Consider the following 13408-nt stretch of genomic DNA (forward strand, 5'->3'; position numbering starts at 1 on the left):
GTTCAGTGAATATGCTATAAAACTTTCTTTTCCACTTATTTCAAATTTGTATTTTCATCAGCATCTGTAGTGTATCATTTATCTGTTGTCTCAATAGTAAATTATTAAGCTGAGCAAGTTTCTGCCACACAATCTTTGTACAAAGTAAAGAAAAATGGAGCTGATGATTTTTATGTAGTTTGTTCCTTGCAAGCCATTTTATTCTCAAGACAATAGTGAAATTCCTGCTGTTGCAGCTGCAATTACAATTTAATAATAATAATGTGTTATAAACATATAGACAAATATATTTCATTGTCAATACTGAAATCTCAAGAACATCTTTGTGCAAGGTATTTATATCATACATACTACTGTTGCTATTTTTTCCCAATGTTAGGTTGAGAGTTTGTTCCAGAAATATCACAGTAGGCGTAGCTCAAGGATCAAAGCTCCATCTCGTAACACCATCCAGAAGTTTGTCTCACGCATGTCAAATTCTCATACATTGGCATCATCTAGTACTTCTACATCTAGTTCAGAAAACAGGTTAGTATTTTTCTAAAGAAATTAAAAAAGCTTTGTTTTGTAGCCTTCCTTCCCCTACTTCCCCCTCCCCCAAATTTTGGAGGTTTAGATACACTTACATTTTATTTTAATCTATTTAAAGCTACTTCCATTTTAAGTCAAATAAAATTTTGTGTATGCAAAAAAAAAATCAATTTTACATCAGTCATCTTGATACCAACACAGACATATTGAATTTACAAGACCTGTTTGAAAAATGTGTTAGATATTGATGTTTTGCAGAGAATCTATTCCTTTGTTCCTTGTTCAAAGTCAATTTTTTTTAAAAAAAAAAAGTTTGCAATTATTTTTAAGACTGGAGTACACATTTATCTCCCAAAACTGATGCGTTTGTGTGTGTGCATGTGTTCATATGCAGCATGCAGGAAAATGTTCACAAATGTAGAAATCTCATTTTTTTCCTGTGCAAATAATTTTTGAAAGCAAGCTGTATCACTTAAAGTAACAGTCATATGCTTATGAACATATGCTTGCATGTTTCAGATAAGTATACTCCGTGTGTGTGTGTACACACTCTCTCACTCACTTTTAAGCCACATGTATACCTTGAGTAACTAAATTATTTTAAAGGGATTTTTGTATTCTTCAATCTGGCTCATTCTGGCACATACCATATTAAAAGAATATTTATGATTTTTCCCATACTTAAGCTTAGTAAAGTTAATGATTCTTTGAAAAGCTGTTTCAAATTTTTATTTTTACTTCAGTGTTTTTGCTTATCGGGTCTTGTAAATTTGTTAGGGGCTAAAATGAATAACATTTTATTAGTCTTAATTTTTTTAAAATGTTTTCTGTGAATTTTATATACATTGGTTGAATAAAGTAAGGTGGATGCTCCCCAGAGGATGCTTAGAAGAAAACAAAAAATGACACTTTCTTACCTTAACATAAAATGGAACTTTACGTTAACAAATAATCTTGGTACATTACTTTAGACGACAGTCTCCATCTGGCAAAATTAATATATTTAGGCATGTTTTCAGTTTGGGATTCTAGATCATGAACATGGTTTCCTCTTGCCTTGTGTTTATGTATTTTTCTGTCAGACTATTTCATTGTAAATACATATTTATGTATAAACACACACAGGCCTGTTAAATGCCTACAGTTGTTTTCCTGAAATTATTCTTCTGACAGATTAATTCCTTTAGTTAGATATATGTTTGGGAAGATTTGTTATAGGAATAACTTAATTAGATAACTTTCTGATTTATTACATTATATTGTTGCATTATTTTTCATTAGTGATTATTAGGGTATACCTAGTCAAGAAAACCCACGCAGCTGTTGATGTACAAAATGTATTGCAATCGTTTTATAGTGAAGCCATTCTGGCATGGTATAATATATACAACAGTCACTGTATTACTTTATTTCCATTTCATTAGAGATAAGCTTACACAGTTTTGATGTTTCTGTTGTACTTCATTTAAATTTATGGTTAACTACTAATTCTTGAAAGTAAAAAGTATAATACAGTTATGACCACACTTGAAATTTGTATTCTTAGGATACTGTAGAACTGAACATTTTCACTGTAAATTTACTTCTGTGGATTTTTCAGATCTGCAAAAAATCTCAATTTAAAAACCTTTTTAGAAAAATAAAGGTGATTGTGTAAGGTACAATGAATGTACAAATAAAACATAAATATATACGATTCTACAGTCATAATTTAATTCACTGCTGCCAGACAAATGTAGGGTTTTTTTGTTTGTTTGTTTCAAGTTATGTATGTGTATACAATGGCATAATTGATAAGCTGTCTTTTAATCACCTTTGTCCGGCTTGTCCTCGTCAGTCCCTCCACGAATGCAAATCGATGCCACACCATTCCATTTTGTTGCAAGCACGTTCTTTCCATTTCTGTCTTTTAATGATTATAATTAAAATGTATCTTTGTGTCCATTTGCAAAAATGTGTTATGGATGGGTAAATTTCGGCTGTTTTCATTATACATTGTCAGTGTAATTTTAAATACAATCATAAACTCTCTGTAGTCTCAGATTATTAGTTTGAAATTAAGATAATTGTTTAATGGTATTAAACAAAATGAAAGTACATCTAAAATTTAGCTGATAAAAATTTGGTGTTTTGATCTGAATAAAATAGTTCTGATTAATTTTGTTGTTGCATATGAGAATGCTATAAATATTTACACCTGCTTGCAGCAAAAATATAGAGCAGCTATATTTATTTGACATTCATAAAATAGTATTCAAGAGCTGCTGTGATGATCTAAAGAGCAACTTTTGAACACGACTTGAGTTGTGGATGAAGTGTGACAAAGAAGAAAGATGTTTTGTTTCAATGTATGAGTTACTAACAATTCCTTAATCGTTCCAATCATAAATATTGAGTAAACAGCAAAGTAGATTTCTTTAGGACAAGATTTTCAAAATTGTGTCTTTCCCTAAAGTTATGCTCCGAAGTCAATTTTTAGCTGCCTGGCCTGATTTTCCCGAGTGCCAAATGCCATGTGGATCCCATTGATTGCAACAGAAGCTGCTGAATGCTCAGCACTTCTGAAAATCACGCCACTTACTGAGGCTCCTAACTCTTGGTTTTAGATGTGATATGGTCGTTATAGAGTATTATGACAACTAGCATTGATCATTAATCAATATTTGACTTAATACCTGTATTAGATTCTGATCTATGCAATTTTTCATATTGCTAATGTCTGTTTTTTTATAGTATGAAGGATGAAGAAGAACAGATGTGCCCCATTTGTTTGTTAGGCATGCTGGATGAAGAGAGCTTGACTGTGTGTGAAGATGGCTGCAGGAATAAGTTACATCATCACTGCATGTCAATTTGTATGTCATTGTTTTATTTACATTTATTGCTGGTGACTTTTTAAATATATAAACTGTAGTATAGCATGATACCCATTCTTTGAAATGCAAGTTAATGAAAAAAGACTGCATCGAAGTTTAACAGACTTCATATTAAAATTATACAGACCTGAAAGATGAATGTGAAGCTCTATATTTCATTGTGTTGCTTGTGGAGAACTTACTGAAAGTCTATCAACTAGTAGATATTAATGTGGAATATCGTGGTTAATGTAAATGAAGAATGTTGCCTGAGGAGAAGCAGTGCAATTAAAGTATGGTTAAAATTTACAGTGTAGTTGTAGCCATATTGGTCCCAGGATATTAGAAAGACAAGGTGGGTGAGATAATATCTTTTATTGGACCAACTTCTGTTGGTGAAAGAAACAAGCTTTCAAGCTTACATAGAGCACTTTTTCAGGTCTAGGAATGGTACTCAAAGTGTCACAGCTAAATATAAGGTGGAACAAATTTGTTAAGCATAAGGAGTTGACAAGTTGCAAGAGAGCATTTAAGATGAAGTGGACAGTTAACACCTATACAGTTGAAGGACAAAGGAGGCTTAGTGGGTTACAGATTGTTATAATGAGCCATAAATCCAGTGTCTTTGAATCCATGATTTTTAGTGTTCAGAAAAGTTATGAATTTCAGCCCCTAGGCTTGTCTTTTGAAAGAGTTTTCTTGAGGACAAGGACTGAGAGGTCAGATACAGGGTGATTGTTTTGTGAAAAGTTTTTGCCCATGACTGATAGGGTGTTTTTGTCTTTTATCACTTTTCTGTGCGAGTTCATTTAGGAGCATGGTGATTGTCTGGTTTTACCCACATATAGTGGTGGTTGGAGCATTTCGTGCACAGGATGAGGTAACCCTGTGTTGTGATAAGCATATGTAGGTGTGTTGGGGGTGGGGTAATTGCTCATCGGACCAGGGTAGATATGGCTGCAGGTTTGGCATCTATTATGGCTGGATCAGGTATTGCTTTGAGTTGGTGTGTTCTGGTATATGGGGAGCTTGCTTCTGGTTATGACTTTGGCAAGGTTGGGGGCGGGGTGTTTGAAGACAGAAGAGGGGGCTCTGGAAAGATTTCCTTCAGGATGTGATTCTCATCGAGTATGGGTTGTAATTGTCTAATGATACACGTATGGGTTTGGCTTATTACAACAATCTGTAAGCCACTTAAGACTCCTTTGTCCTATGACTGCAGTGATGTTAACTGCCCACTTCACCTTGAATGATCTTTTGCAACATATGTTAACTCCTTATGCTTAACGATCTGTTCCACCTTGTATTTAGCTGTGACAATTTGAGTACCATTCCCAGACCTGAGGAAGAGCTCTGTGTAAGCTTGGGCCTTGGCTACACTTGCAAGTTACAGCGCAATAAAGGAACCCCAGGCGCACTAGCTCACGATGCGTCCACACTGTCAAGGCACGTAGAGCGCTCTGACTCCGCAGCTACAGCGCTGCTGGTACTCCACCTCGGCAAGTGGAATAATGTTTGCTCCACCCCCACTGGAGTGCCGCGGCGCCAGTGTGCACGCCCTGGTCCTATAGTGTGCTCTGATCGGCCTCCAGAAGTGTCCCACAATGCCTGTGCTATCCACTCACTTTGAACTCTACTGCCCTGCCCTGCCCTCAGGTGACCAACATCAGACCTGCCCTTTAAATTCTCTGGGAATTTTGAAAAATCTCTTCCTGTTTGCTCAGCCAGGCGTGCTATCAGCAAATCTTGCCAGGTGACCATGCCTCCATGTGCCAGGAGAGCCCCAGTATGGAGCAATAGTGAGTTGCTGGACCTCATCGGTATTTGCAGGGGATGAAGCTGTCCAGTCCCAGCTGCGCTCTAGCTGTAGGAATTACGATACCTTTGGGCAGATATCAAGGGACATGAATGAAAGGCGCCATGACCAGGACGCACTGCAGTGCAGGATTAAAGTGAAGGAGCTGAGGAATGCCTACCACAAAACCCGCAATGCAAACCGCCACTCCGCTGCTGCCCCGCTACCTGCTGTTTCTACAAAGAGCTTGATCACTTGGGGTCACTTGGGGGTGACCCCACCTCCACTCCAGGGACCACCATGGACACTTAAGAGCCTAGTGCAACAAATCAGGAGGAGGAGCAGCAAAGGGGGAGTGAGGGTGCTGAGGAGAGACACCCTAGAATCCCTAGATGCATGCAGCCAGGAGCCGCTCTCAAGCCAGGAGGAAGGCAGCCAGTTGCGGCAGCCTGTGCTTGGGGAAGGACAAACACCAGAGGAGGTTCCTGGTAAGCAGCTTTTATTTTGGGAAGGAAGTTATTCATGCGAGCTCTTGGGGCGAGGAGGGTTGGGGCTGCATGCCTAGATGCGGAATAGGGCATTGATGTGGTCTCTCACATCACGGTAATCGGCCTCAGTGATCTCTTCAAAGGTCTCATCCAGAAGTTGGGCAATGCGCTTGTGCAGGTTTCTCGGGAGAGCCACTATGGTCCTTGTTCCAGTCAGACTAACTTATCCACACCACTGTGCCGTGAGGGGCGATGGGACTATTGCTGCACACAGACAAGCTGCATATGGGCCAGGGCGGAAGCCGCATTGCAATAGAAGACTCTCCCTTGTTTCCCAGGTCACCCTCAGCAGCGAGATATCTTCCAGGACGAACTCCTGTGGAAAATGTGGGGAGAGTGTTCAGTATAGGGGTCCCCTGCTGCTACCGGCTCTTCCCAAGGCACAGAAACCCAGAGTACAGTACAGCCGTGAAACAATGAGTCCCCCTTGACCCTTTGCTTACTCACCATTTTGGGGCTCCCATGGGTTATGTGCACTCGCTTTGGGACGGGCAAATTATGCTATTGTGTAGACTGCTTGCCCTTAGGTACGGGGGAATCATTGCTCTGATTGGTGTGAACAATGCTGCCTCTGTTAAGTGTTGCATTTTGCCTTTACAGATACAACCTTGAGATCTCAGCCGTCCGTGTTATCACCAGCCGAAAGACCCCAAAAAATCAGAGGCCATGTAGAAGCAAGGAAGACATGTTGCATGAAGTAATGCATCATTCAAGTAATGAAAATAAAAAAGTGCAGGAGTGGTGGGAGAGTGAAAGGAGGATCCGCCAGCAGAACGCGGCTCGCCGGCACCAAAGCACAGAGCAGCTGATAAGCATCATGGAGCGCCAAGTGGACTCAATACAGGCGCTTGTAGCAATGCAGATGGAGCACTACCATGCCCGCCCGCCTCTGCAGCCCTTGTCCCAAAACTTTCCCTTGTGGCCGCATGTCACCTCCAACTCACTTTCCCCAGCATCTGGGTTCTTAATGTCACTAGCTACCTCCAACACCTGTAGCTTCACCACCCAGCCCTGAAAACTACAACCCTTGCCCACTGCACTCAACCCCCATCATGATGCAGTATAGCCATTCTGAAGTGCAGAATTCATTACACAGTACTCCAGGCAGGACATACGCAAATCTGTGATTGTACTATTCTTCACCCCCCTTGCCCTTTCTGTTTCTCAAGCAGTTGTCTCTTTTCAATAAATGATTTTTTTGGCTTTGGAAACATTCTTTATTATTGCATAAAATAAAAGATACCTTAGCTTAGGAAAGAAACAGGCACTGCAAGTCAGTGTAGCAAACACAGATTCCTGCTAACATTGGAACCACTGCACTTCACTCCCGTGCAGGGCACCAGACATTACTGGTGGCTTTCAGCCTCAAATTGCTCCCTCAAGGCATTCCTAATCCTTCCACCCCATGCTGAGCCCCTCTAATAGCCCCGCTCTCTGGCTGTTCAAATTCGGCCTCCAGATGTTGAACCTCCGAGTTCCATGCCTGCATGAATCTTTCACCCTTCCCTTCACAAATGTTGTGGAGGGTACAGTACGCGGATATAATCGCGGGGATGCTGTCATGGCCCAGGTCCAGCTTCCCATACAGAGAGCACCAGCGGCCCTTTAAATGGCCAAATGCACACTCCACGGTCATTCTGCAGTGGCTCAGCCTGTTGTTGAACCACTCCTTGCTGCTGTCAAGGCTCCCTTCGTAGGGTTTCATGAGCCACGGCATTAAAGGGTAAGCGGTCTCCAAGGATCACAATGGGCATTTCGACTTCCCCTACAGTGATCTTCTGGTCTGGGAAAAAAGTTCTGGCTTTCAGCCTCCTCAACAGGCCAGTGTTCCGAAAGATGCGTGCGTCATGCACCTTTCCGGGCCAGCCTGCGTTAATGTCAGTGAAATGCCCACAGTGATCCACAAACACCTGGAGAACCATAGAGAAATATCCTTTCCGATTAACGTACTCGGAGGGTAGGTGGGCTGGTGCCAGAATTGGAATATGCATCCCATCTATCACCCCTCCGCAGTTAGGGAAACCCATCTGTGCAAAGCCAGCCACAATGTCATGCACGTTACCCAGAATCACGATCCTTCTGAGCAGGATGCGATTAATGGCCCTGCAAGCTTGGATCAACACGATTCCAACGGTTGACTTCCCCACTCCAAACTGGTTAGCAACCAATCGGTAGCTGTCTGGAGTTGCCAGCTTCCAGACTGCAATAGCCACCTGCTTCTCCATTGTCAGGGCAGCTCTCAATCTCGTGTCCTTGTGCCGCAGGGTGGGGGTGAGCTCCTCTTACGGTCCCTTGAAAGTGGCTTTTCTCATCTGAAAGTTCTGCAGCCACTGCTAGTCATCCCAGACTTGCATGACGATGTGATCTCACCACTCTGTGCTTGTTTCCTGAGCCCAAAAGCGGCGTTCCATGGTGGCGAGCATGTCCGTGAATGTCATAGCAAACTTGTGTCATATGCATTACTTGAGTCGATGTCGTCGGAGCCCTCACTGTCACTTTGGATCCTAAGGAATAACTTGACTGCCAATCATGACGCGCTGACAAGACTCATCAGCATACTTCTCAGCAGCTCGGGCTTCATTCCCGCAGACCAAAAGGGAAGACAGAGCACACAGTACAAAAAACGTTGAAAGATGACGCCAAATGTGGACGGAAGCAAAGGGAATGCTGGGATGCGAACCAATGCATCATGGGGTGTTGGGACAGGACCCAGAATTCCCTGCACCCCCCGCCTCCTTTCTACAAGCCACAGTGCCAGAATGGGAAGAGGCTATGGGATAGCTGCCCATAATGCATCACTCCCAATGCCGCTGCAAGTGCCGCAAATGTGGCCATGCCACTGTGCTTGCAGCTGTCAGTGTGGACAGACTGCAGTGTTTTCCCTACTGCGCTTTACGAAGGTGGGTTTAACTCACAGCACTCTACATCTGCAGGTGTAGCCATGCCATTGAAAGCTTGTCTCTTTAACCAACAGAAGATGGTCCAGTATTCAGACAGCTGAATTCAGAACTGCATTTATCCTTATCAGGAAAAGGATATATTCTAATTTAAAGTAAAATTTACTATTTAAATATTGTTGATTTTTATAACCATACATTTGTTTCTACATTCCCGTAAGTCTATAATATACTTTAGGCATCATGTTGTTTTGTGGTTACTGCATTTCAGGGGCAGAAGAGTGTAGAAGAAACAGAGAGCCACTTATATGCCCTCTTTGTAGATCTAAGTGGCGATCTCATGATTTCTATAGGTAAGCATTCAATTTTCTGAACAGATTGAATCTCTCATTTCTGGATCTGTAGTTTAAAGTATCGAGCTTTAAAATGTGTAAATGTTTAATTTTTTCATCCACATTAAATATTTATTGTTTACTTGTAGTCATGAATTGCCAAGCCCTGTGGATTCTCCTTCAGTTCTCAGAGTGGTTCAACAGCAGAATCAGCAGCAGCCTACAGGTGGATCGCAAAGGAGAACACAAGATAGTAATTTTAACCTTACTCATTATGGGGTTCAGCAGATCCCTTCCACCTATAAAGATTTAGCTGAGCCATGGATTCAGGTAACGGTTTAACTTACAAAGTGAATTTCAAATTAAAACAATTTGTCATTTTGAGGTGGGATTTTCCCTGTTTTTTAAGGTAAGGTCATCCCAGTAGCTGCCTGTGTAAAACTACTTGTGCCAGGTCTTTTCTTCCTCCAAAGAAGCCACTGTCATTGTGCATATTGGCCAGCAAGCGGATGCTTTGGAAATGTATTACCCCTCGTTTGATTTTAATGCAAGCTCAACAACGGAGCTTTGTTTTTCCTGTTCCAAATTCTTTCAAAGCTCCATTTTGTTATGCACCTCCTGCTTGTTCATTTTTTAAATATGATATGAGAAATCACCTTATAATGGCTCCAAGCATCCATACAGCAGAAAGTGAGTTCCTGCATAATTCTGTTGAGTCTGTCTGAAAAAATACCACAGGCTACCCAAGAATACTAAGAAAAGTATGACAGAGTTCTTATGCTCATGCAATGAAAATAATATGAAAAAGATAAAAAAAATTCTGAAGTGCACTCATTGTAAACTTGAAATATATGGGTGTTTGGAGTTCCTGACACAATCCTAAAGCACATTATGGTACTCCAAAAATTATTCTGAACCGCATCAGCTTCATAATTGGTTGATTTGTGTTTAAAAAAATAAATAAATAATCAGAAAACTTTTTCCATCCCCAGTCTTGATTTTCCTTTGGGATTTTTCAGGTTGGAGTATATCACAACCCTGTTCAGTGAAAAAGAGTTGGTGTTTTTGGTCCTAATTCCTAGTGGACAGGTGTCATATCACAAACATAATTAGCACTAATAGACGCTCTTGTTGATAACAATAACTGAGATGCCAAGTACTGAATGTCATGGAAGATGAACTACTCCCTTACCGCTAAAGAGGGGACCGTCTGAACCTGGATGAGGCACTTTAGGAAGGCTGTGTGTGGGAACTTCCAGTGCACAGGCACCAACTTTTCTTGGCACTGGTGGGTGCTTGGGCCCCCCGGCCCTGCCCCAACTCTGCCCCCTCCCTGCCCCATTGGACCCCTTCCCAAATCCCAGCCCTGCCTCTTCCCCAAGTGTGCCGCATTCTTCCCCCCCTCCCCCAAGCACTTACCGTGCGAAAGAGCTGTTTCGTGTTGCAAGCGCTGTGAGGGATGGGGGAGAAGCAGGACACAGCAGCATGCTCGGGGAGGAGGCAGAGCAGAGGTGACCTGGGAGGGCGGGGCGGGGAGCTGCCAGTGAGTGCAAAGCACCCACCAATTTTTCCCCATGGGTGCTCCAGCCCTGGAGCATCCACGGAGTCGGCGTCTGTGTTCCAGTGCCCGTCTGTACCTATTCTGTGGACAGATGGTCTTTGTCATCAGAGCTACCAGTCTGACTTTTCATGCCAAAAGGATTTTCCTACTGAATACAGGAAGAAAGCAAAGGGAACTACTCCCTGTAAAGCTCACTAGCAGTTTGTAATTGGCTTCAGAATTGTAATGAATTTTTAAAAAAATGAAATGAATTTCCCCATTTTGTTATGGGGAAGATAATTATTTTCAAAAATATATCTAAGTCTTTGAAGGATCTATGCATTACCATTCATAGTATTTCATTTTATAAGACAGGCTGCATATTTAAAACTGATGCTGCTGGTATATTTTCTGTCACAAAAATTAAGACAAGATTTTTTTCCTTTAAATCTTTTTTGACGTTTCCTGAAATACAGTACTTAAATACTTAAGCTTGAAATGTTGTGTTTTGCAACCAAGTCAAATGGAATATGTTCACTTTTATTAGGTATTTGGAATGGAATTAGTTGGCTGCTTGTTTTCTCGAAACTGGAATATACGGGAGATGGCACTTAGACGTCTTTCCCATGATGTTAGTGGTGCTCTATTACTGGCTAATGGTGAAAGCACTGGAAATTCTGGAAGCAGCAGTGGAAACAACACAAGTGCTGGAGCTCTGGGAGCAGCTAGTGGATCATCTCAGACCGGTATCTCAGGAGATGTTGTAGTGGAATCCTGCTGCAGTGTGCTGTCCATGGTCTGTGCTGACCCTGTCTACAAAGTATATGTTGCTGCTTTAGTAAGTAGTTGTTTATTTACCATATTTTGACATTTTTGTGAAGTAGCTTGGAGACTGATTTTTAGAACGACTAGGCGCACTCAACTCCCAGAAAAATCAGTGGGAATTGTGGGAGCTTATCACAGCTGAAAGTCAGACCCTATTTAGCTCTTAAGCATTGTCTGAGAAGGGAATAGATGAGATCTTTAGCAGACGTAAATTGGCATGGCTTCACTGACTTCACCAGCTGAGGATCTGGCCAAATATTTTCAGATGCCTGGTACAGTGAGTTAGGGTATTGATCGTGCTTACAATGTTCATGCAAACAGATTTCAGATTGAGTAATTCTAACACTAAGTATATACGATAGTAAGGTATTAACCCTTCGTCACACTGATAAGCACTCTGTTTCTTGGGCATTATATAAACCTATTTAAATTATAAACATTTTTATAATGAGCTGAAGTGTAGTTGACCTGACATCATATTTCTTTTTTTCCCTTTCTTAGAAAACATTAAGAGCCATGTTGGTTTATACTCCTTGTCATAGTTTGGCAGAAAGGACAAAACTACAGCGACTTCTCAAGCCAGTTGTAGAGACTATATTAGTTAAATGTGCAGATGCCAACAGGTATGGTGGTCGATTCAAGAGGTTTTCAATAATCTTTTAAAACTGCTTCTACATGAAATGGAAGTTCTGAATGTAGAGAGTATGCAGACTCTTGGTGGCTATAGATTAAGATGTGTGGATCACAAGTAAGGCTATAAATATGTTATACGTCATGGAAGTCTTTGGAGAGATTATTTTGTAGTAACCAAATTACCTTGACAGAACCCTAGGTGTGTTTTGGAGGCACCTCATAATATTTTTTCAGTATGTGCAATAGTTAACTAATGCAGCATTCTTTTTTTATTGACTTTATGGGGCCTATCTTTTCTTTCTCAACAAATGTTGACTTGAAATGCTATGTATGTTATCACCATCCTTCTTTATCCTTTTGGTTATCTTGTATTGTCCTGACCTAGTGCTTGGGATTCCCATTGAGTCTCTTTTATCAGTCTGGTTCTTAATATTCTTCCAGTATTATTCCTCTCTATTTACTCCTCTGTAGTATTATGCACCATTCTTTCAGGACTCAGTATTGTAATAATTCTAGATTTTGGCCTCAGGAGCATGGACTGTTTTATCTGTCTGTACAGTGTATAGTAAAGTTGGGAACTGGTTCTTGATTGGAACCTCCAGGCATTGCTGTAATACAAAATAACTAGGGCTGTCAAGCGATTAAAAAAATTAATTGTGCCATTAATCACACTGTTAAACAATAATAGATTACCATTTATTTTTGGATATTTTCTACATTTTCAAATATATGGATTTCAGTTACAACATAGAATACAAAAGTGTACAGTGCTCACTTTATATTTATTTTTAATTACAAATATTTGCACTGTAAAAAACAAAAAAATAGTATTTTCAGTTCACCTAATATAAGTACTGTAATGCAATCTCTTTATCCTGAAAGTTGAACTTACAAATGTCAAATTATGTACGAAAAAATAATTGCATTCAAAAATAAAACAATGTAAAACTTTAGAGCCTACAAGTCGACTCAGTCCTACTTCAGCCAATCGCTCAGATAAACAAGTTTGGTTACATTTGCAGGAGATAATGCTGCCCACTTCTTGTTTACAATGTCCCCGGAAAGTGAGAACAGGTGTTTGCATGGTTGTAACTGGCGACACAAGATATTTACGTGCCAGATGCGCTAAATATTCACATGTCCCTTCATGCTTCAACCACCATTCCAGAGGATATGCATCCATGCTGATAATGGATTCTGCTCGATAACGATCCAAAGCAGAGCGGACCAATGCATGTTCATTTTCATCATCTGAGTCAGATGCCACCAACAGAAGGTTGATTTTCTTTTTTGGTGGTTCGGATTCTGTAGTTTCTGCAGCTGAGTGTTGATCTTTTAAGATTTCTGAACGCATGCTCCACACCTAGTCCCTCTCAGATTTTGGACGGCACTTTAGATTCTTAAATCTTGGGTCGATTGCTGTAGCTATTGTTAGAAATCTCACACTGGTAC

General features: G+C 40.8%; 1 protein-coding gene across 2 annotated transcripts in view; it reads left to right on the forward strand.

Annotated features, from left to right (window-relative positions):
• The window catches only part of MAP3K1 (mitogen-activated protein kinase kinase kinase 1), a 97114-nt gene that overhangs the window by 62763 nt on the left and 20943 nt on the right, over positions 1-13408 (forward strand). For both annotated transcript variants that reach the window (XM_038402825.2, XM_038402823.2), the window contains exons 6-11: positions 380-528; positions 3265-3386; positions 8898-8979; positions 9108-9288; positions 11046-11336; positions 11825-11946. In XM_038402825.2, the coding sequence (XP_038258753.1) occupies positions 380-528; positions 3265-3386; positions 8898-8979; positions 9108-9288; positions 11046-11336; positions 11825-11946 (947 nt within the window). The remainder of the gene's footprint in view (positions 1-379; positions 529-3264; positions 3387-8897; positions 8980-9107; positions 9289-11045; positions 11337-11824; positions 11947-13408) is intronic.

This window comes from Dermochelys coriacea, chromosome 5, assembly GCF_009764565.3.
Source record: "Dermochelys coriacea isolate rDerCor1 chromosome 5, rDerCor1.pri.v4, whole genome shotgun sequence".
Lineage (NCBI taxonomy): Eukaryota > Metazoa > Chordata > Testudines > Dermochelyidae > Dermochelys > Dermochelys coriacea.